Source organism: Octodon degus, unplaced genomic scaffold (assembly GCF_000260255.1).
Source record: "Octodon degus isolate 3935 unplaced genomic scaffold, OctDeg1.0 scaffold00111, whole genome shotgun sequence".
Lineage (NCBI taxonomy): Eukaryota > Metazoa > Chordata > Mammalia > Rodentia > Octodontidae > Octodon > Octodon degus.
The window spans coordinates 2,243,191-2,268,134 of record NW_004524687.1 but is presented as its reverse complement, the minus strand read 5'-3'; the positions used below and the strand labels follow the sequence as shown (position 1 = coordinate 2,268,134).

The following is a 24,944-nucleotide window of genomic DNA, read 5'->3' as shown; positions in this document are numbered from 1 at the left end:
GTTGTAGTATTATTCTCTACCTTCCACCAACATAAAAATAACATACCAACATTCTAGTAGCTGCTCAAAATGATAAATATATAATTATTGTACTCTTACTAGATATACACACAAAAGAAAAATGAAAATACATATCCATGAAAACTTGTACATGTATGTTCATAGCAACAAAATTCTATATTGTTGAGTAGTTTTCAAAAAGTAGGGAGCAGCTGGAGATGTCGCTCAGTAGTAGAGCTCTTGCTTTGATGCACAAGAGCCTGTATTCAATCCCCAGCACTTCTAGTAACCCAGCCTTCTTCTCCTTCATCCACACTTCACCTCCCAACATCACACTTGGCTATAAATCCAACTTGCTTTACTCTCTTGGGCTCAAGTAATCCTTTGCCTCAGCCTCCCAAAAGAGCATCTCTTACTGCACTAGGCAACAGCATTACTTCTACTAGCTTGGACTCATAGTGATCCTCCTCTTTTGCGCCTCACCAGCACTGAGATTACAGGCGTGTGCTACCATGCCTGGATCTGGTTACCAGCTTAATGCACCTGGGGGTGAGAATGGTGTGGCATGTGGGACCAGGAATCAAACGCCAGTCCCTGAGCTTGCCTAAGCAGGGGCTTAGTCTACTGAGCTATCTCACTGGCTCAGATAATATTTTTTTAATGATGAATTTCTTACAATGAAAACTGTATGGTTTTGCAAGATATTTTCTTATTAAAATCAAAAACCTTGATTTTTAACTAAGCATACACTGAAATATTGAGAAATAAATGAGTATGTCTGCTACCACACTTAAATGGCATCAGTAAGATTTTAAATGTACACATCCACATATGTAAATTCATACATCTATGTATGTGCATGGAGAGAGGAAAAAATCTGAACTAGTGAGAATCCTCAGCTAGTCATGATATTTGAAATTACATAAAAACAAAGATACAGAAAGCAGATTATAAAAAAATTATGAGCAAGCGCAAGGATCTGAGTTCAATCCCTGGTTCCACCAAAAAAAAAAAAAAAAATTATGAAAAGAGATTGATGCCAATTTTTTTTTTTTTAAAGATTGTTTTGCTTTGTAATTTAGGCTGGCATTGAACTCATGGAGATTTTCCTGCCTCAGCCTCTCAACTCTTGGGATTATAGGGGTATGTCAACACACCCAGGTGATACTGATAATTTATTTATTTTATTTATTTATTCTTTATGTATTTAGTACAGGGTCTACAGGGTTTCACTACACAGACTCATAGGGATTTTCCTGTTTTCAGCCTCCCAAGAGCTGGGATTACAGGCAGAAGCCGCCATGTCTTAATGGCCCTCTCAGCAAGCCAGGGGGTGGGGGTGGGGGCAGAGCTGGCACGGTACTCTGGGGATCAAACCCTGGCCCCTGCAACTGCCTAAGCAGGCACTTTAATCTGCTGAGCTACCTGGCTAGCCCTTGATAATTTAATATACTTTCATTTAACATGACACCACTCTAAACATCAAACATATATCACACAGACTATACAAATATTTTACAAGGCCTACTTGCTATTCATCTACCCTAACACAAACCAATTTTAAAAAGCCATCAACATATTTCTGAACTACGTGAAATTTTAATTAATGTCTTTCCATGATATATGAAGCCAACTAATCAATTATTTCCTTGCAGATTAAATGATAATCTTTACACAATTTCGATAATTAGAAATTAGTCAGAATTGGGTTCCTTAAAAAAAAAAATTAAAAAAAAAAAAGAATTGGGTTCCTTGAAATTGATTCTCTAATTAGCATTAAAACTGTAACATAGTTTAATGCTACCACCTAAAGAGTTTGTTCTTTCTCTTACACCTAAAGCTGATTCATTTAAAAGAAGGAACACTTACTTACCTGCAGTTCAGCCAACAGAATTATACAACAATCTATGGTCACAAAAGTACCCAATAGCCATGAGGTAGACGAATACTGTCAAGATCAAGATATATTTCCTTTAAACAATGTATTTCCTTTTAACTTCCTTTGGAAATTGTGCAATAGTGTTCATCACTCTCAGATGACAGGTTTTTCCAAAACTTTATATAAAATATTTTATGTTTGTATCTTTCATATAAACTTTTGTTTCCAAACTCCCAGAGAACTGTTTCCTTTTACAAAATAGTCACTCTGCCAACTACATTTTCTCCTAAAACAGACACTTTGAAATTGGCTACAATATATGCAGTGTAACTTCTGTTGATTTTCCCTACATATATAATTAACGTTTTGATAGCTCCATATGGTCTGATACTTTCAAATCTGTCCTAAGGTTTCTCAACATCTTTTATTTTCTTTACTAAGAAAATAACACTGGAGCAGAGAGTTAACTACTCTCTCCCTCACAATTGTAAAAACCTGGAACAGTGTTCCATAAACCTCTAAGTATGGTCCCTTCTGAATAAAGGCTGCTTTACTATCTTAAAAAAAAAAAAAAGTCCAGGGATAGATCTCAGCAAAATAAGCACCTGCCTGGCAAGCACAAGGTCCTGATTTTGATCCCTGGTGCCACAAAAAGGGGGGTAAGAGGGGTGGCAAAAATAATGTTGCAACACTCAACAAGGAAATTTTTAAAAAGCAAAGATAAGAAAATATATGTCTTTTAATCCTTCAAAATTAAGTTAATACACTGAAGATTTTAAAAAAGTGCTTATTAAGAGAAATACAAATAGACAAGCCATCCATAGTGGCTGGCTCACACCTGTAATCCCACAACTGGGGAGGATAAGGCAGGTTGCTGTGAGTTCAAGGCCAGCTTGGGCTACAAAGCAAGACCCTGACTCAAAAAAAACGAACAGAACAGAACAGACAAAAGGAGAAAGTGATTAACCTTATGGTGAGCTTCTCACTGTGACCGCCCTCAGGAAAAAATAATGGAAATCTCACAAGCTGAGAGTCAGAGACTCACTTTACCACACAACCTTTTACAGTTGGTTTGCTACTACATAAATATAATTACCTTTTAAATTTTACCAGCTACAGTTAAATTTTATGTCTGCAAATATTAGTAGTTCTTGGCTCTGTTGGAAAAAAGATTCACCTGATTCTAAACCCTCAATATGATCCAGCATCTATTTCTTATTTCCTTATTATCAGTCTTTCTCTGCTAAATAGATACCTTGCCAGAGCCCTAAGAAAGGGCTGATTAAAGATACCCAGAACAGGTACATTAAACTTTCTCTATCATACAGAAGAATATTAGATCCAGAAAGAGCATGAGAGCTGGCTATATGGTGAACTACTTCATTCAAGGACACTATTAAGAACTCCATAAACAGTACCTATCTCTGAGTGTTTAAAACACATTGTTTCATTTAACTCAAACAATAATCTACATCTTCTTTTTGCACCAGGAAAAATTATAATGGAAAAAGGTTCATAAATTTACCTAAGATCAGCTGAGGCTTGAAACCAGGTTTGTCTGACTTAAGTATGATCAATTAGTTATTATACTACTGCTCGATGCTATTAACAGGCCGATGCTCTAGAATAGCAAATCATAAACCTTAAAGAACTATTTTTTCTTCTTTTCTTTCTTTCTTTTTAAAAATTTTTTAGGTTTTTTTTGTAGTTGTTTTTTGACTGAGGTTTATTTTTTGTTTTAGTTGCCGAGGACTGAACCCAGGGCTTCCAGCTTGCCAGGCAAGCATTCTACCATTGAGCTAAACCCCCAGCCCCAGAACTATTTTCTAAAATACAAATTTTTCCAGTTTAGCAGCTGATTTTTAAAAAGCAAATATTTATACATATCTGTAAGCTTTTTAAACTTATTCTGTATATTAATAATTTTCTAAAACCAAAATTTTCATCTTTTTATATTTGTAAAAGGCCTTTGATGATAAATATTTTACCAACTTACTCTCTATGCTTGAAAAACATCTATGAAGATTATATACTCCAAACTAACTTGAAGTCAGTCAAAAGAATTCTATGTAATTATATGTCCAAAGAAAAAATGGTTACATTTTCATAAAAACGCATTTCCCTTTTTCCCCCTAAGGAAAACCAGTCTTCCTAAATTAACAATAGTCCATTAGCTGCTAAATGTGTACAACTATTTAACCATCATCTACAAAGCAGTAAGTAGAATTTAAATCTATCTAGTATACTTCACTATGACACCCCATTTCTTAAAAAGAAAACAAAACACACACACACACACACACACACACACACACACAATACTTTGCAAAACATGTAGATATAAATAAAATGATTTGAGCCATAATTAAGTCATCTGTGAAAATCACTACAAGTAACTGATCAGTTGTTAAAAGGATATAATTTGGAGGAAGAAAGTTCCAGCTCAAGACTTGGTTGGCGAGTGCAAGGTAACGCTGAAACACTGAGGACATTTGTGCATTGAGGTTCTCCCGCCTGCTGAATTCCTGCAGAACTTCAACAGTCAACATGAAGATCTGACGAAGGTCTTCTTCCTAACATCAATCAATCACAAATATTTTCACATTGAAAATTTATCCACAATATATTCTCATTAAGAAACATAAAACCATTGCCTGGCAAGTGCAAGGGCCTGAGTTCAATCCCGGGTTCCACCAAAAAAAGAAAAAAAAAAGAAACATAAAACCAAACAAACAAGAACCTTAACATTTCCACTGGCAAATACTATTTCCTTAGGAATATTTTCCATCTCAAGCCCTCTACTGAAAATTTACATCACAATCTGCTTTCAAGTGACACTATTAACTGTATTACAAATGCTACTCCATGGAAAAGAAAGTCTTTGGCAGAACTGCAGAGCCACAGGAGTCAGTTGTTATAGAGCAGAGCTCTGGGATTTAAATCAATGCCTTCACATAGCTTTACTCCAGAGCCAAACAATACACATGAGAGACAAAGCGTCCACACCATCTGCAATAACATTTTAATACATGGCCTTCTTTGGCATTCTGCCAGTCCTATTTTTAAGCTAGCAAAATCCTATCAATTGAGCTATATCTAAACATGAAAATAAGAAATTATGAGCTCTTTATCATAATAATTCTTTGTTTCAGACCAGAATTAAGCAAATAATCTTAAACTGTCTACTACATTCACCAACCTTATCACTTTGCTATATTCTATAAAATCACAAAACAAATCCTCAGAAACAAGCTATTACTCAACTACATGAAAGAGTTCTCAGCTATTAAGAATAGATTTAATTAAAAGTAGATGGTCTAATAATTAAAACACATGAGGGCTCAGGAGATAGCTCAGTGGCATAAGCACCTACCTGGCAAGCACAAGGTCCTGAGTTTGATCCCCAGTACAAAAAACAAACAAATCAACCCCACAAGAACAAAAGCACCCATACCTGAAAGACTCTTTTGCAGTTACCATGGAATTCCATACTCAGTCCAATGTTGCTAGTCTTACTTGAACTTGAGAACTCACTCAATAATGCAGTTAGAATAGAACAGGCCAGTGTTTGCTGTATTTAACAAGAAATAATTGTAAGACATTATTTTTTTCAAAGCTTTGTTCAACACAAGATGTCCTAACACAATGGAACTTTTTTTTTTTTCTATATTTGGAACATTGTCTACAGGGTCTACAGGGTCTCACTATGTAGACTGGACTTGCACTGAGTTGCCTGTTTTTAGCCTCCCAAGCGCTGGGATTAGACATGCAGCCATCACACCCAGTCTTCATTTTCTATCTATAGATTGTTTATAATTTCTTTAGATAGATAGCTACCTGTCAGAAAGCTAGAAATAACAAAATCAAGGCTACCTTTCCTTTTTTTTTTTCTTTTTCCACAGCATCTCACTCTGCAGTTAGGGCTGGCCTTGAACTCACTTTGTAGCTCAGGCTGGCTTTGAATTTGCAACAATCCTCCTGTATCAGTCTCTGGATGCTGGGATTACAGGCATATGCCACCACAACCATCTAGCTTTCCTTTACAAGTGGTCTCGCAAGTGCTAATAATAATACTTCTCAAATTCACTTATTCATTGAGGATATAAACTCAAGACACATTTCTACTTGATCACAAAATTTAAATGATGTTAAAAAAAATCAATGTTGAATGCCTTAGTTCATTTACATAAAACAATCTATACCCCTACCTTACATGTGAAAGGCACAAGACTTGGAAAGGTTAAATGATCAACTAAGGCTAGGTGAGATTTAAATCTAGGTCTGTCTGATTCCTATGTTCTGATGTTTATAAAATTCATTTCCAGATGAACAAGAAACAATTTATGGTCTCCAAAGTAAGTGGATATACCCCAAATATTTTAAAAATAATAAAGATTCCCATGCAACTGGTTCTGTTCAGTAGGCTTATCAACTCACTAACATTACTAGGCAATTTAGAGTCAAGGTACCAAAGATGGAGATAAGGATACAAATTATTTTGGCAAACTTCCAGGGGTTAAAAAGAAATATGCACACTACCTCTGAACAACCGAAAGATTAAAGTCAAGATGATACTATTTCTGCAAGCTTATACAACAGCTGAACACAGTCAAACCCACCCACCAACTGCAACATCTTTGTTCAGAAATGCTTCTGATGTTAGTTAGTACCTTGACCTTACAGATGCTTATCTTGGCAAATCTTAGCAAATATACATAAAGTTAAGTTCCTCAATATTGGTGTGACTTGGTATTTGTTGAAGATAAAGTAATGTTTAGATGGGTGAGCAATATCTATTTATCTACCTTTTTACTTATCTGAAATTTTCCTTTAAAAATATATTAAAAATTCTTATTCACCTCTTAATCTCAAAATAAGCATAACTGCATAACCAATATTTTATGGCGTGTGTGCGTGTGCACCCACATGCGTGTGTCCCCACTCATGCGTGCGCGCACACGCATGCGCGCACACACACACACACACACACACACACCTCCCACATTAAAGCAGTTTCCCAGACTTTTCCATACTACTAGGAAGTAAATGCCAAATTCCCTGGGGAATCTGGTGGTATCAATCAATGAAGACTAGCTGGGGATATAGCTCAGCGGCATGGTGGTGCCTGCCTGGCAAGAGTGAGGTCTTGAGTTGGCATCCCAGTACCAAAAACATAAAAATCAATGGAGACTTCAACAATCAAAAAAAGCTCTTTAAATGTTCATACTCTTGCTTAAATACAAACATTTTGGTTTTGCTTGTTTGGACGGTGTTAGAGATCCAAGCCAAGAAACTTGTGCCTGTTAGGTAAGGCCTCTATCATTGAGTTACATACATCATTAGCCTCTCATGCCTTATAATTTTAATTCAAAGTATACATTCACTTTAATATAAGAATTCCCATCCTGTACAAATCATCAAGGAAAGTGTGCCTGTTTAACTTCATTTTCATGGCCCGGGAAAAAACTGGACCTGAGAAATCAAATGCTTCTCATAAAGAACAGGTTATCACATACTTTATTTTACAGTTTAAAGGAATTGTAGAAAATTTTTAAATAAAAAATACCTTCATTTTTTAATGAACGAAAAGGGATGGCTTTCTTTTTAAAATAGTGATTAATGATTAAAGTACTAGGAATCAACACTTCATAGATTAAATAATATCTGATCAATTGTATACAGATTTTAAAATATAGTTAGGCTTTGATGAGAAAAGCAGGCATTAAATAAAAAAATAAGCTGGCCTCTGATCAAACTAATATTCCATTCAGAAACTCGCAAAAGTCTAACAAATGAATTCAGAATCGTATAATCCTGAAGACAAGTTTTAGTGTCCTATATAAATCTTAATCTTAGGTTTTCACCTATCCCTTTAAAACAAAATTTTAGTTAATAGGACATATTAACAGATGCTTAAATGTTTGAGAAAATTTGTCTTACTGAAAAAAATTAATTTCAGAATCTCAGCCAAGAGAGAATACTGAAAGAATTCACTTACAACTTACTTAAAAACATCAAAGCTAGAAATCCAGGAGCACTTACTAAATAAAAAATGTTATGATCTATGATAATCTCCGCCAAGTAATTTACAACATGCACAAAATGGTATATTTTCAGATTACTATACTTGGAATTTCATCAAAATGTCTAGTCAATTATTACAACATGTACTAACAATAGATATTTACTTTCAAGTGAAATGAATATTTTCTAACATTATATCCATGTATTTACCCTCAAGATGTGAAAATATGAGTAGAAAAGGGTCAAGTCAAAGACAGCTGAGAGCCTCAATCAAGTTACAGTGGCTCAGAACAAGGAAGGATTTTTAAAGTCTCTATTAACTACAAACTCCAGAAAAGAGCCCCCGCTGTTAGAACTGCTTTTAAGTTGCAGCAATACATATAAATCCCTGTGAGAGCATATTTTCTCTGAATAACTAAATTGAAAACAATATGTAATGTAACAACCATTGCTGCATTCCTATTATTGTTTAGAGAAATTCTGTATTGTTTCTAATTTATTTTTACTATTTTTTATTTTCTTTCAAAAAATGAAAGTTTTTTAAAGCATTTATTTTCATCCATAAAAGCAAGTATATTTTTAATACATGAGAAACAGGAACAAAATATATCAATTATAAACTTAGATTCCTGAATATAATTATTTGTTCTTAACTTATCCTACAAATTAATACAGTATATATTTCTCTTACAAAAACTCAAAGGCACAGAAAAGAACAAGGAAAATGAAACTACCTACAATCCTATGATCTAGGAGTTAATCTTATATCAATTATACATAGCTTTCCAAATTCTTAATGCATATAGACATAGAGATGCCATTATCAATCCATGCTTTTTATATATTGCTTTTTATAGTTTACACTGATGAAATAAAGAGTAATCTTTAAAAACAAATGTTTTCTTTCAAATATACCACTTATGTAAGTTGCTACACAGCATACAGAAATCTTATTGTTTTTATCCATACCTAAAATTATCTTTCAAAGAATAAAACTTTAGTGAAATATTCTGTAAAGATATGAGTTAGCACGATAAACACTAATTCTGCTATACTGACTCAAAGGTGCCAGATGAATAGCGACTCATTCACTGAAGAAAGATGAGTACTTAAGCAGACTGTACATTCAGAGAGAAAAGCACCGACAACAACCAAGTACTTTTTCTATTCACAAGAAAATTAACATACCACAACATGTCTAAGACTCGTTCCCAAGCACTCGCTTGCAGTATTTGTCCTTAAGTCCCCTTATGACACGGCACTGTAATGAAGACAGCTGGGTAGGAGAGCCAAAGATCCAAAGGGAGAAACAGGGTGGGAAAAGGAAAGTGGGATCAAACCTGCCTAGTGGAGGCTACAAGCTGTGAGGCTTGCTTACTGTTACGGAAGGTCCCTAATCTCCTGGCTTCAGCTTCTAAGGTCTCAGCAGACACCTCCACTGCATCTCCTTCCATCTCCTAATAACCAGCACTGCACTTGCAGGTGCTGCCTCTCTGCCCTATGTCAGAGGCAGAGCTAGAAATTATTGTAGACAATTTCAGTTAAAGTTAACTGACTGATCAAGAAGTAATATGAAGCTGAGTGTGGTGGCACATGCCTGTAACCCCAGTGCTTGGGAGGCTGAGGCAAGAGGACTGCTGTGAGTTTAAGGCCAGCTGGGGACACAATGAGAAGCTGTCTCAAAAACAAAACAGAACAAAACAAAGCAATATGAGGTTGTCATTATACACTTATTGACCAATTTAAAAAATTAGTCAAAAAAAATCAATGCTTGATTTATCAAAGATCGAAGAAATCAAGTTAATAAAAACCTAATAAATCTTCCTGTATACTTTTCTAAAATAATTATTTCTATAGCAATTATTATATGATGTTAGGATAAAGTAACTACTTGGGAGCTAATAAAGTATATGGAGGCAGGGCAGGGGCTCAGTGACGCAGTGCCTTCCCAGCGAGTGTGAGGTCCTGAGTTCAATTCCTGGCACCAAAGGAAAAAAAGAAAAGTATATGGGACCTTACACCCTTTGATAAAGTGGCACCAGACTGCAATACTTTATTGTTTATGCCTGCTTCAGCTTTTCTAAATCACCCTTCATACTTACCTATACACATTGCCAGTGGCAATTTGCCTATCCCTAATAGTTCTATACCTAAAATATAAGTAACAACTCTCTGCAGGACTCTTTAGAATCCAGTGTAACAATTCTATTCTTTAGACCAAGAAGCCAGAAAACGTGGGTTCTAACGAGCCAAGATTTCCCACTTCAAAGAACCAGACAAAGCAATTCATTTATCATGGCCTCAGCTATCTCACCTACAAAATGGGCTGCTACCCTATGCTTGCTACCCTATGCTTTGCCTAATTCACATGCCTCCCCTAGGCCTGTTCATTAAATACTGCATGCAAACATACTATGTTAATATAGCAGGTTATAGTAACATAAGGTAGAAATATTTTTCTTTTCTCTCTGTCTCTCTCTTTCTTCTTTTTGAAACAAGGTCTTGCTATGCAGCCCAGGCTGGTCTTCAACTTGAAACAATCCTCCTGCCTCAGTCTTCTGAGTGCTGGGAATACGAGCATGCTCCACTATACCCAGCCAGAAACAGCATATATAATATATATATACATATATTATATATATATAAAATTGTGAAAGAAAAAACAGCATTAGAAATGATACAAAATTTCACTAAACAAATAGGAATTCAACAATGGTGGTTGTATTGCATGATGTTATCTTCAAATTAGTTTTTCAGGCCATCAGATATAAACACGTAAAATTGGATTAAAGAAAAAACAAAACAATAAAAAAGTTGTAAGAAATTCAAAACAAGAAAAATAATAAAAAGAAACAAATGTTAAGCATTAACTTCTTTCAAAAGACCAGCAGAAGTCAGCAGTACAATTATCCAAACTACTCTGCATATATACCTAAATATATCTGTCCCTTCCTTTATTCGTCCTTTTCCTCATTCCAGTTTTTCCTTCCCATTGAACAAATCCTTTCTCTTTCACAGAATCTAATGTACCTTTCAGATTTTAATTACTTTCAGGTTCTCACACAAGTGAGCTATGATGTTTGCACATATGGATCTAATTTATTTCACTTACCAACACAGTACCTAGTTGCATCCATTTATCCACAAAACCCTCGAATTTATCTTTTCTTATAGCTGAATAATTATCATAGAATAAGTACCATTTGGGGGGCCCGCCCATTAGCTCAGTTGTTTAAGTGCCTGCTTAAAAATGCACTGAGGCTCAATTTCAACTGGTTCGAACCCAGATACTCCAGCCAAACCAGAAATGCTCTGAGGGCATGTTCAGGCCTCAAAAAAAAAAAAAAAGAATAAGTACCACTTGTTCGGCTGTTTTGGGGTGTCTTACCTCTTGATTGTTATCTGAATTGGGTCAAACTAAAATTATAGGACAAGTTACTGCTTGAAAAAAAAGTAACTAAAGTATCATTAAAGTAATGTGTTAGATAAACAATAACTATTACCTGAATTAATGTATAGATATTAACTTTTGGGTTGGCATACTAACACAAATGGAAGGTTGGCAGTAAGTACTGTACATGATATGCTCTTTATTTTAGTGTTTATATATTTCAGAAAGAAGCTTTAAGTAAGTAAAACAACAGAAGACAATGCAATGAATCTCAAGGCTATCAAAGAGTCTTCACAGTATGTCTTTTTTACTGAAGTATAAAATTCCCAGGTTAATTGTTAACACTGACTAACAACTCTTCACATTAAAAGCAGTAAGGCAGTATGTCATTTCTAGTCAAATCCATTAATTTCATGCTAGTGAAAAAAGGCCCTTCAGAGATAGCTTGCCTTACTCACCAGTGTACTGTCATAAGCACAAGATACTCAAACACTAACTCCAGCTGACAAAATAAAACGCTGTTGTTCAGAAAGAGGATTGTCTCTTATAATAGACTGGCTCTTGCCCTTAGAACCTTATTACCAAGAATAAACTTTATGAAAGGTTGCCATACATAAAGCATACTTCCAGCTGCTCCTCTAAGCAAACATCAATGAGACTCTGTGATAAGAGAGATTAACTTGGCTATCACATCCAGGCACAGGGCTGTCACTGCAGACAAATGAATTTCTTACCCACTTGGCAAAGAGGAGAAAAGGAGGCCAAAATACTAAATGTAACACTTATAAAAGTGAGGTAATGTAGTCTTGCTACTTTCAAACATGAAATACATTAAAATGTTAAGTTTAAATAAAAATGTAGCTACTTTCCCAAGAAAGATAGTTTCTGTATCTCTCTCAAACCAGTCTTCAGAGTAGTTCTGACACTTGCCAACTGGGATGAAGAAACCACCTCAGCCTTCATAATCATGGAAGGAAAATAGTCTGCCCATAAAGACAGGCATGAAAAAACATTATTTAAAAATCTTAGAAGCATAAGTACACTTACAATACATGACACCTAGAAAACTGCTAAGAAATATCTTTCTAAAAAGGGCTATATAAATTAAAGGTAATCTTTCAAAGAAGAACTATAAGAGAACCTCAACTATAAGACACTTTTTAAAAGCATTTGAAGGAAAGCAGATGTGTTGGTTATTTATTTTTTTACATACACAATAATTCATTTTCACTCATGGATTCTTTCTTCTGCTTAAATATTTAAAGTAGTTTGACAGAGATGACTTAATAGAGTTCATTTCCCCAAGATTCTACAGAGAAAAAGGGGCGAGGTTACAAGAGAGCTGAGCACAAACACCTGCAAAATGGGCAGCCCTTCAATACTACTGAACTTAGCTTACATATGAGGGAATTAATGTCTAATGTTTAATAATCTGTTTGAGTTATGTAAGTAGTATGTATGGAAGAGCTATAATGTGAATAAAATCAAGTACGAATCCAAAATCAGTCTTTATTATACTACATTGTCTCTATGCCTCTTTAAACATGCTTATGAGACTAATATAGTAAAATGGACAACCAGGACTCAAGGGGAGGGTGAGATTATATGCCATTTTACCGGCCAGAAGATGGTCATCAGGTGATTTTCTATGGCTATCACTTCCTTTCAAATATGCCTTCAAATCACCATTGTTAAAATATTTTTCCAGCTAACACCTGACTTTCTAATTACTTTATCTTTTTACCTTCTTACTGAGTTTTTGAGCCTTTCTTCCATTGCTACTCATGTTTCTGAGACTAAGAAAAACTTCAATTCTTAAACCACTCCCATGAGTTCTTTTTTTTTTCCCCCCATGAGTTCTTAATAGTCCAAGGAGATAAACTAACAGGTCTTAGTGGTCTACAATCTCATTTTTTAAAACCTCCTAAATGAGCTAATTTCAAGCTACTGGACAAAGACAAACTGGAATAGTCAGAGCACATACATTTCATTTGGTCACAAAAAAGCACAGATAGTTTAAAAAACAGCTTAATCTTTTCAAGGTGGTCATCAAATTAAGTCATCCTATAATCTTAAGTCAAATTCTACTCCCCTTATTAATTTCCTACTATTATCAAAGTTCTTGGCATTGTTATTAGAAATTTGACTTTTAAAATATTCTGGCGTATTTCATAAGAACATATCCTTTTATCAAAATATATGCACCATGAGCACACAAAAAACTAAACTACACCTGTTCCAATCATTCTCAGAATATAAGTTATTTCAGTGGCTCAAAAAAATCCAACTGCCAGGTTACAGTGGTCTTCTTTTGTGCTGGATCAAATTACCCAAGGGGAAAGGAAGCAGAAACTCAATTCCTGAATATGTGAACATTCCTAAGAGTAAGCGACTCTATCTTTTGCTTGAAGCACCTGAGTAAGTGATGAGGCAGGCCAGACATCAATTCCAAAATCCTAACTGGAAAGATCACCAAACTAAGATGCCTATGAACAAATGAACAGATAAAGAAACTGTAGTGCATATAAACAAATGGAGTACATAAGCATGATCGTCTGTAGTGAAATTAATGAACTTTGAGACCATAACCCTAAATAAAATGAATCAAACACAGAAGTTTAAGTATCACATTATTTCTGTTATATGAAAAATCCAAAGCATAAATAATTAAGGAGCAAAATAAACAGGAAACAGGGAGACAGACTCTGTGGAGAAGGGAAGGGAACATAGGGGTGAGCAAAAAGGGGAACAAAGGGAGGGGGAAGGGGAAGTACGAAGGACTACAATTTGACATGTATATGTACCTATTCCCTATGCTACTGTACTTATTATATATCACAATATTTACTAATAAAAAATAAAATAAAATAAATGAAATAAAATGAAGAGTAATCCGATTTAGAACACTTAGGTCTAGGACAAGATTTCCAAAGACTCTCAGCTCCAGAAGTTTTCCCTGCTGGCTATATCCACCACTTTTTTCCTCTGCTCCATGGCAGCCACCATCAGAATGCACACAGCAATTAGTTTGTGAGCAAATACTACCCAAATCCAGACAAATAACAATGCAGTCGTGCCTGAAGCAACAGCATCAAGAGCAAAGCTCCATCAGAAATGGTGGCCCTGACTGCTAGAGAGTGATGTAAGTAAAAAGTATCTTCCCTGATGATCATGGTGGCACACACTTAAAATTCCAGTTGTAGGAGATTGAGATAGGAAGATCCCAAACTTTAACCCACTGTGGGTAACTTAGCAAGAACCTATGTCAAAATAAAAGCTAAAAGGGGGCAGGAATACAGCTTAGTAAAAAAAATCCCCAAATTCAATCGCATAGCACAAAAAAGAAAATGAGAGAGAAAAAATGGAATTGAGGGTCAGCGAGATAGGTCAGCAGACTAAAGCGTCTGTTTAGGCAAGCACAGGGACCTGGGTTCAATCCCTAGCACCATATGCTGGCCAGGCCCGCCTTTAGGGCAGGCTGAGCCAGGCACAGACTCCAGGCATAGTGGTGCATGCCTGTAATCCCAGGGATGAGGAGGCTGAAAACAGGAGGATCAGTATGAGTCCGAGCTACGTAGTGAGGCCCTATAACAACCAAATACATTTTTTTAAAAAAGGAGTTGATTTATTAGGGGATCATTTTCAACAAATTTTCTTATTATATAAAACAAAACCACAATGAAATACTAAGATTAAATTTAAAAAGGACATAAAATTAGACCTTTGGATTACTAAAGTCTAGAATTATGCTGTTCACTATGGCTGCCAACTGCTACACGTGGTTATGAATTTAAATTAATTTAAAAGTTTGGTTCCTCAGTCATACTTGCCATTTCTAACGTTAAAAAGACACACATAGCAATTACATTATGAAAAGCAGTTAAAAAACATATATGGACAGCACAACTTGAAATCTGCCACAAAGCTGGCATAAAACACAACATCCACACAATCAAAAACAAAGTCCATGGGGCTGGGGAGATGGCTCAGTGGAATATGCACTTCCCTGGCAAGTGCAAGGGCCTGAGTTCAATCCCTGGTTCTGCCAAAAAAAAAAAAAAAAAAAAAGTCCTGACAAGCTTGCTTACCAATTCCTTCACTCTAGATCCCTAGGTTATCATTCTGGGAGTGGGGACTGGGAGCACACTGAAGTATTAAGGTGAGTGGACAGCCAACCATCAATAAAGATTAGAGGCAAGTAGAAGAGATTGGAATCACTATAGGGATAATGTATACAACCCTCCTAAAATGTGCCACCGTATCTTAACTTTAAACCATTGAATACTAAAAAAAAAAATCACACACATGGGGTTTTCCAGGTTTGATCTCCCAGCTCAGCAAAACTAACTAGCTTGCTAACTAAATAAATAAACAGACACTTCTGAGGGAAATGGCAATGTAAAGGAATCATAAAGAACAAGATAGGTAGCTTCATATACAAAAAACTGCCCAAAATAATCAAAGATTTAATACCTAAGAATCAGAATGGCCAGGCATTACCCATCCCATTTCAAAAGAGTTAAGTAGCATTTAGCTGATAAAAGCCAATAGTGCAATCCAAGAACCACAGCTGGCCATGCACATCAATTCCTGTCTCTCATGCTTCCAACAAAGTGATTGCAACCCAACACTAACTCCCCAGGCTTGATTAGTTCTCTAACAGGTACAAAATGACAGAAGAAAATCATGCTCCCCAGAGTAATTCAGTCAAGAACAATGGTCTTATATTTGTTTACCTGACAATGACACCTGAAAGTCATGGTATACATGGTCTATTGGTACAGCAACTGCTAAAAGTTTTGTTGAGCCAAGGATGGTGGCACATACACTCTCAACAGTTAGAAGGCTGAGGCTGAAGATTGTTTCTTGGCTTAAGGTCAGCCAAGAATATACAGTCAATTCAAGGCCAGCCCAACCTACAAAATGAGACTCTGTTTCAAATAAAAAACTCTAATAAAACTAATCAAAAAGTTTTTATGTCTGACATCATTTCAAATTTAATTCAAACATTACTACAATTACTAGTAGTTGTTTAAGATAGATTAAACATAGGGGCCTTGGGTTTGGGGATATAGCTGAGCTGTACAAGTGCCTGAGGTCCTGAGTTCAATTCCCAGTTACCACCCTATCCCCCAGCCAAAAAAAAAAAAAAAAAATCACTAACAAAACTGGGAGAATGTTCATGGAAATAGTTAAGGATATTATGGTATATTACCTTGTACTTTATAACCAATTAAAGTAATGATTATGAACACTATGACAACATGAAAAAACAGAATCAAAAGAAAAAGCAAAATATACTATATACAAAAAAACAGAAAATTTGAACAAGTGAAAATTGCTTTATTAGCTTGTACTTTTTCTTTTATGTAAATATCCATGCTACTTTTCTAGTACTTATAAATACAAACAGCATACTTACCACAGTGGGATTGCCACTACTTATCAACTGGCTGACTTCATGAAAAATGCTTTTGCAGTCAATTGATTTATCTAATGATCCTCGCTTTACAATAACTGCTACTGCTAATAGAATCTGTTCCCGAACATACTTTTGGAGGCTGTAAAACATAAAAATCATTGTGAAAACACTTACCTAAATCTAATGTAAAAATACTCCCAAATTTTTTAACTAAGCCCGAAGAGTATACAATAAGGTACTGGCTATGTGCAGACTTCAAAAGCAGACGACCTGGGTTTGAATCTATGTGACCCTGAGCAAGACAGCATTTAAAAGTCTCAGTTTTCTCATTTGTAAAATGGATATAAAACTAACAAGGTTATAGAGATCATGTCCTGGAACCATGCCCAATATACACTAGGTACTTAAGCAATGTTAAATACATGTTAAATATTGGTGGGAGTATCACTAAGACAAATTTTGATCTAATATCTGTCTCTAAATTATATAATCATAACTCCCACTACTCTTTAATGTGACAGCAAAATGACAGCTATTCAAAGAATAATACAATAGAAACACATAAAGTACAAAGCTAACTTTAACAATTTTTTTTGTTTAGGTTCTGTTCCTCTGTATAACAGAAGCACCTGTTCCTAATTGGGGTATTCTACCAAGCCCAGTAGACCACATGACGCAGACTTAAATGTCTTTTAACAACATTTTCTTAAAGGTAAAGCTCAGAAAACAAGAATTATATAACGTAGCCCTACAAATGCCACAAAGATACAATAATCAGATGTCCCTGAGATAAAGTCACACTACTTCCCATGGCTTACAAGCAACAAAAGCCACCCTTGACTTTCCTGGAACAGTCCCATAGTGCCTTTTGTCTACCACAACCATTAAGAGTGCTTATATTTTCTTTCAAAGTGTTCCAGTTTGGACCTAAATTACAGAGTATGTTTACTATCTTAAAAAGCCCTGAATGGCCAAGAATGTGCTCCCTTCTCTGACCTCACTTCCTCCATGTACACTCAACACCGCAGCATGCTGAACTTCATTCAGCTCCCGGCCATACTCCTGCATGCCAAGGCCTCTGAACTTCTATTCCCTCTGCCAAGCCTGTGACATCACTTTCTCCAGATATTACCAAGGGTTCCTGAGTCACTCGCACATGACAACACATTTGTTAACATGTTTAAGTCAATCTCCCAAATCAACTGCCTACACTTTTAAGCACATACTAGTATATACAAAACACATCACCTGCCATGTAACAGACATTTATAACAACACACAAAACATGTCTCCCTACATCAAGACTAAAGTGAAAAATGTTTTTTCGAAAGACTTGAACCATTCATTCTTCGTTTATTAAGGAAAAATGTTAGTTGATTAAAAATAATTTTTGTACTTTTAAAGGAAAGAATATAAACTGAAAACTGCTAGAAAACATACAGAGAAAGCTTGAGGTTCCTATTGGACATGTACATGAAGCTAATTTTAAATATCTCTATTGGCAAGATTAGAAGTTATTAGAAAATAAGTAAGTTAACATTTATTGAATTATTATGCAAGGCTTTTGCAAATAAGTAATATCTTGATTTTGAAAAAATTAGGATTAGGGATGTAATTCAGTGGTGCAGCACTCGCCTTGCATACAAGAGGGCTAAGGTTCAGATCCTCAGTACTAAAAGAAATAAAAATATTTTATTGTACTTAAATACATAAAGCAAATATAATAGATATAAAAGCAGAAGGCAATACTAAAAACAGTAAGAGAAAGGGACAACCAAATAGCTCAGTGGACTAAAGCACCTGCTTAGACAGGCACAGGGACAGGGGTTCGACCCCTAGCGTGCCGTGCCAGCCCTGCCCCTGGGGCACGCTGAGAGAGCAACTAAGACTAGGCATGGTGACACATGCCTGTAATCCCAGTGCTTAGGAGGCTAAAACAGGAGGATCACTACAAGTCTGATCTGTGTAGTGAGAGCCTCTAGTCCTTGTACTAAAATACATTAAAAAAAAAAAAAAGAGGCAAAAGGATATAAGTAACACGCAGAAAACTGGAGACCTTAGGTAATGGAATCAGAATTATCTCATATGCCAGTTATGTCAGTACGACTGAGATTATGCTTTGAAGGAAGGACATACTTAAGTATTTAAGAATGAAGCAGCCAGGGGTGGTAGTATATGCCTGTGATCCCAGCACCCAAAAGGGTGACACAGGCGGACCGCTTCAAGTTTGAGGGCAGCCTGAACTACACAGTGAGTTCAAGACCACCTTGAACTATAAAGTGAGACTTTATCTAAAAAAGAAAAAAAGAAAGAAAGAAAGAAAGAAAGAAAGAAAAGAAATGAGACATCATTGTCTGACATGCTCTGGAAACATGCATATAACACAAGAGAAATCAAATACAATAAAGTGTTAACTGAGTATTAGGAAAAAGGCATGTGTACATTCATTGTACTGCTCTTAACTATGTTGACAGTTTAAAAAAATTTTCAAACAAAATTTTGTTCAAAGCAAGATTTACAAAAAATGTGTAAGTATACTATTTCAATAGTGAACCCTCTAACTCTAACATAATTTCTGAAATAAAAATTATTTTAAAATGAAATTATTTTTTAATAATGTAAGAAAGCACACACAAAAACATGATAAAAAAAACCTGTCACACATTTGTGTCTAATGAAAATGGCAGAGTTCCAGGGTTCCCAGGTTTCTAGGCAGCTCCTAGGGCCTCCTAGGGCCCAGGTGCCCCCTGTGGCCCTGATTCCTCAGAAAGGCTAAACCACAGTGATGCCTATGCAACCAGGAATCCCAGAACTATCTCTTGTGGTCCTGATCCCAACCACATGAGGTGGATACCAAGTCTCTACTCCACAGGTAAAAAACTGGAATGTAAGATTTTATGTCAGTTCCCCAATTTAGTTTAATTACCCATCAACAGACTACACAACAGAAAAACAAGCCTATAGGGAAAATTTGATTATTATCTTACAACCCTGCACAGTGGCACACACCTATAACCGTAGCACTCAGAAAGCTCAGGTAAGACAACAAGTTCAAGCCTAGATTGAGGAACTTATCAACTTAGCAAAACATGTCTCAAAAAATTAAAAAAGAACTGAGAATTTAGCTCAAAGCAAAGGCCCAGGGTTCAATCCCCAGTGCCACCAAAACAAATTTCTTATAATACATATATTATCATTTCTACATGTAAGCTAATATAAACACAAGCATCTCAAAGTTTCTTTCATTATATAAAGTTCTCCCGTAGCTTTTATTCTACTATAAATACACACTCAAAATTGATCTCAAAATATTTTGCTAGCACAAAGAAATGATCCAGAACATCATTTTTAGTAAAATTCAGCCAAATACCTATTCCATGTTGAGCCTAATAACAATTTTGATGTGTAGAAATGATAATGCGTGCAAAAACAAGTAAATACATAAAGCAAGCAACAAACACTTGCTGACATTCTCAATACCTATACTTCCTTGTTCTTAACTTGATGTTACAGAGGGATACAAAGAAAAACAGTCTTTTCAGGTCTAGCAAATATAGCCCAAAAGAAACAACAAAAGGGTAAGCTACTATGGCACCCAAATTGTCTCACAAACAAAAATGAGGGCATTTCTGGGCATAATGGCACACACCTATAATCCCAGCACTTGGAAGGCTGAGGCAGAAGTACTGCCACAAGTTCAAAGCTATGTACTGCATGGACTATATACTGAGTCCAACGGCAGCCTGAACTACATAGTGAGACCCTGTCTCCAAAAACTAAAAATGAGAGAGAGAGAGAGAGAGAGAGAGAGAGAGAGAATATCAATCAATCATTCAATCAGTCCAGTATAAAGGGAAAAAGAAAATTTTAAAACCAGGAGCAAACTTGATTCTATTAAAACCAGAAAAGTAAGTCATACCTTCCTCAGATACATACATACATTCATCTATAGGACATGTTATCTGCTAAACCTATCATGTTAAAACCTAAATAAACTTGGCCTTTTTTCTCTCACAAATTTTTCTATATGTAACATATCAACAATTATGTGCCAAATTTAAGACAGTAATTATTTAAAAAGACAATAATTATTAAATATAAATTCTGAGACTGATGATAGACACCTGGTAGAAACAAATGCATGATAGTATGTTCTAAGTAAGATTTTTTTGTACAATGTTTAGACCCATTAACACCATTCCTAAGTTTGTGTATCTGTGTATTTCTGATTATGTAACAGCCCTTTTCTTCATTGAATTTAAAATCAAGTTTATTAATTAAGAAGTATTCACTTGCACAAACAACGAGCATCTATATACACTGACTTATTTTTAAAAGAATAATTTTAGTGTTTGAGAGACTTAAAAAACAATACAAAAATAATAAGTAGCAAAAGCCGGCCAGAGAGCTCAGTGGACTAAAGTGCCTGCTTTGGCAGGAGCGCAGCAGCTGGGGTTCGCTCCCTGGCTTGCCCTGCCGATCCTGCCCCTGGGGTGCGCTGAGATGGTGAGTCAGACTGGGCCTGGTGGTGCACATCTACAATCCCAGCATTTGGGAGGCTGAAAACAGGAGAATCACTACGAGTCCGATCTGTGTAGTGAGACCCTGTACACCCTGTCCTAAATTCATTAAAAAAAAAGAGAGAAAAAAATAAATAGCAAATCAATTTCTTCCCCAAAATTCTGTAGGTAGTAATTTTCCTTACTTTTCTTTTTTTTTTTTTTTTGGTACTAGAAATTGAACTCAGGACCTTGCACTTGCCAGGCAGGCACTTATACCACTGAGCTATCTACCTCCCCAGCCCCCGTTTTTATTTTTATTTATTTATTTACTTTTTTTTTTTTTTTTTTTTTTTTGCAGAATCGGGAATTGAACTCAGGCCCTTGTGCTTGCCCATTTTTTTTTAAACTTCATATAAGCAACAAATGTATACAGTTTTGTAAAATGTTTAAACATTACACATGTGTACAATGTAAAAAGAAAATTCACTTTTAATCCTTTCCTCAAGCCTCAAGCCTTCTTCAAAGGAAATTTAAACAGTCGGGTGCTTGTCTTAAAGAATACTTCCTATAGGATATTTTATATACATATGTAACATTAGCTTTGATAATGATATTTAATGTCTCACTTCTCTGTAGTCATGGGATACTCACCTATTTACAATATTTATCCCATTCTAAATTTAAAACATGTTAAAAAGATCAACTTTATTTATAACCAAATTCTTCAGAACTTTATAGCCATCAACCCCCCCAGTATCCAGCAAAATCTTTTTAAAGAAACAAAACTCACTATCATAACCTCAAATAAAAGATATTGTTTCTTTAAGTAAAACAACAACCTATGATCACAAGTGTATTCTTTAAACATGAGCCTCAAATACTGTGTAACCACAAATATTAACCATTAAAGAACTCAAGCAAGCTAGCAAAGATCAGACACAAGCTCAGTAAAATTATCCGAACAATCTCTTTACCATATACTTACTTGGGCCTCTGTAAGACATAGGTTAAAAGGAATGTTCGCAGGGACTCAATGCTGCCTTTTTCCAAAAGAATCCATTCTCGGACGACTGCCTCCATTATAGCGGTGGCAGCTTGGAAAAGTACATAGTCCACTTTACTAGTCTCTGAGAAGAAAAATGAAAACTTTCTTTAAGCAGCCATCCACACTATCTTCGGCATTTTGCATTTATTAATTTTAAAACAGAACTTTTCAGACAAGGAATAAGATGGTTACCTGTTCTTTTTTTAATCCAGTGACCTTGCTCTAGCACCACAAAGAGGTTAGTTCCTCTCAGAAGACACCTCAGGCAGGTGGCAGCTAATCACCGATCACAATTTTCACAAACTTTCCTCACCTCTCTTCAACTGTTACTTCCAAAGCATGAAGAACTAAAAAATAACACAGCTTTAAAAAAAATAAAAATAAAAATATAAAGCAATCAGAAAATGGCCTAAGAGATTCTCACCTTGTGCAAAACCAGAACTTTATATTATAAAAATATCTTATTAATCTAATCTTTGAACATTACTATTTGTGATGAGCCATGCTGTCAAAAAAAAATTTGATTTTTAACTCAGTTTTCAGCAGGATGGCTCATCTCCAATAGTAAGTCCAGAAACAAAAAATATTCATGCTGAGGTTATTTTTCTTAAAATGTTAAAAATAAGTTATATTTACACAAGGTGAGAAGTTCTTGTGAATTTTCTGATTGCAGCACTGATCAATCTAAGAAAATCCCAAAGCTACACTTTAAAAGACCCATCCTTAACTAGCAAGGTATAGTATCTGAACTAAAAACTAAGCCAGCAGAAAAAATAGAAAATTAACACATTTTAGAAATATTTTGAATTAATTTTCTATTTTTTTCTTCTATTCACCCAATAACACTACTATCAGTTTCCAAGCAGCATTATCAAAGTGAGAAACAGTCAAAATGAAGTCAAGAAAAAGTAGAAATGTTCTGAAGGTCCACATAATAATCATCATGTAAAATCCTTGAAAAGTCTACGCTCAGACTCCAGATTATTTGGCAAGATCACAGGACATGAGTACCTGGAAGCTATGAGAAATTAACACTAGGGCTACAATGGTACCTTCAAGAACTTATCAGAAGAGCATGAAGATACAGTCAGGCACACTGTCTTTTCTCCTGTTCGAGCTCAGATCATTTAAAAATTGTGCAAGTGGTCCTTACATAATTACCCAAAATAATATAGGGAAAAGGTGTACCCTACATAAATTCTTATCACATTAGACCACTTCATACAGGGTTTCAACATACCAAAACTAGTAAAAGAAAAACTATGGATCTGTTTTTCTTTAATTTAGTTTATTAGTCTGTGCTATCTCAACATTAATTCTAATAGAAATAATACTTAGAATCCACAAAACTTTAGCAATCTTAAAATACAATAAAAATAAAGCAACAGCTTCTAAAAATGTGATCCTTAAAAAAGATATGCTTAAACTCTAGGAAGGAAAAAAAAGAGAATTTTATTTATTTTTTTATTTTTGCATTTTAGGGAAGGGTCTACAGGGTGTTCAGGGTCTCATTACTAGATTGGACTCGTAGTGATCCACCTGTTTACACCCTCCCAAGAGCTGGGATTACAAGCACATGCCACCATGCCCAGTCTCAACTGCTGTCCCAGCGTGCCCCGGAGGTGAGGCGGGCACCACAGGCCTGGGGATTGAACCCTGGCCCCTGCGCCTGCTTGCAGGCGTTTTAACCCACTGAGCTATGTGGCTGGCCCTGAGAATTTTATTTAAAGAATTTTTAAATATAGGCCATATCTATTTAGATCACTTAAGTGGAAATACAGTACTTCAAATAAGCTCTCATTATAAACCTATTCTAGAAGACAATGGCTGTTTGCCTGTCCTCCTTTCCTATTGCAATTTTAAGGGTAAGAACACTAAAATAATAATAGGATTTTAAGAAGAGTTCAAAGAATTTCAAAAATAGAACTCTACAGATCATCTAATGCAATTCCTGTATTTTAATGATGAGGAAAGAGGCAAGAGAGAAGATTGTGGTCACATATTGGCAAATGTTCCATAAGCAACACTAACCCAATCTAACAGGCATCCCCCATTGAAACAAGATTAAATAAGTAACTTCTGGTGTCAATGGGCACTGAAATTTGCTTATTTTTAACAACTTGTGCTTATATCCTAGTTTCCTCCCACAAACACCTTTGGTGGCAATTTCAGAATAACGATATTTGAAAATTTTTAACAATGAAGCCAGGTCTGGTGGCGCACACCTGTGTTCCCAGAACTCAGGAGGCTGAGCAGGACTGCTGTCTGTGAGTTCAAGCCCAGACTGAACTGCACAGACCCAGTCTCAAAAAAAATAAAAAAGACAATGAAGTCTTAAAATTTTTCTTTGATATTTTTGTTACTAAATGAAGAATTCTAGGGCCGGGGAGATGGCTCAGTGGAATAAACGCTTCTCTGGCAAGCACAAGGGCATGAGTTCAATCCCCGGTTCCGCCAAAAAATAAAAAATAAATAAAAATAAATGAAGAATTCTAAACTACTACTCTTACTAGAAGCTGTCTCTGAGAAAGAAAAAAATTTGGGAGGAAAAAAAAAAAATTCCAGAATTTAAAAGAATTTTCCTAATCTAATATACTTTTTCATGAAATTAGCCTTTAAGGGGCTGGGGAGATAGCTCAGTGGAATAAGTGCTTGCCTGGTAAGCACAAGGTCATGATTTC

The 24,944-nt window shown here is 35.5% G+C and overlaps 1 protein-coding gene and 1 long non-coding RNA gene across 4 annotated transcripts in view; one reads left to right on the top strand and one right to left on the bottom strand.

Annotated features, from left to right (window-relative positions):
- The window catches only part of Xpo4 (exportin 4), an 89,386-nt gene that overhangs the window by 60,753 nt on the left and 3,689 nt on the right, over positions 1 to 24,944 (bottom strand). Inside the window, exons 2-6 of one of the 3 annotated variants that reach the window (XM_023699140.1) lie at positions 22,456 to 22,610; positions 22,204 to 22,345; positions 16,717 to 16,855; positions 5,334 to 5,450; positions 4,299 to 4,452 (exon numbers count right to left, since the gene is read on the bottom strand). In XM_023699140.1, the coding sequence (XP_023554908.1) occupies positions 4,299 to 4,452; positions 5,334 to 5,450; positions 16,717 to 16,855; positions 22,204 to 22,298 (505 nt within the window). In that variant the 5' untranslated portion in view covers positions 22,299 to 22,345; positions 22,456 to 22,610. Of the gene's footprint in view, positions 1 to 4,298; positions 4,453 to 5,333; positions 5,451 to 16,716; positions 16,856 to 17,712; positions 17,769 to 22,203; positions 22,346 to 22,455; positions 22,611 to 24,944 lie in introns of those variants that run through there. The other 2 variants (XM_004639371.3, XM_023699141.1) reach the window with 2 other exon arrangements.
- LOC111812064 overlaps positions 21,118 to 24,944 on the top strand; it is a 22,988-nt gene continuing 19,161 nt past the window's right edge. Inside the window, exon 1 of the long non-coding RNA XR_002817659.1 lies at positions 21,118 to 21,209. This is a non-coding gene — a long non-coding RNA (uncharacterized LOC111812064). The remainder of the gene's footprint in view (positions 21,210 to 24,944) is intronic.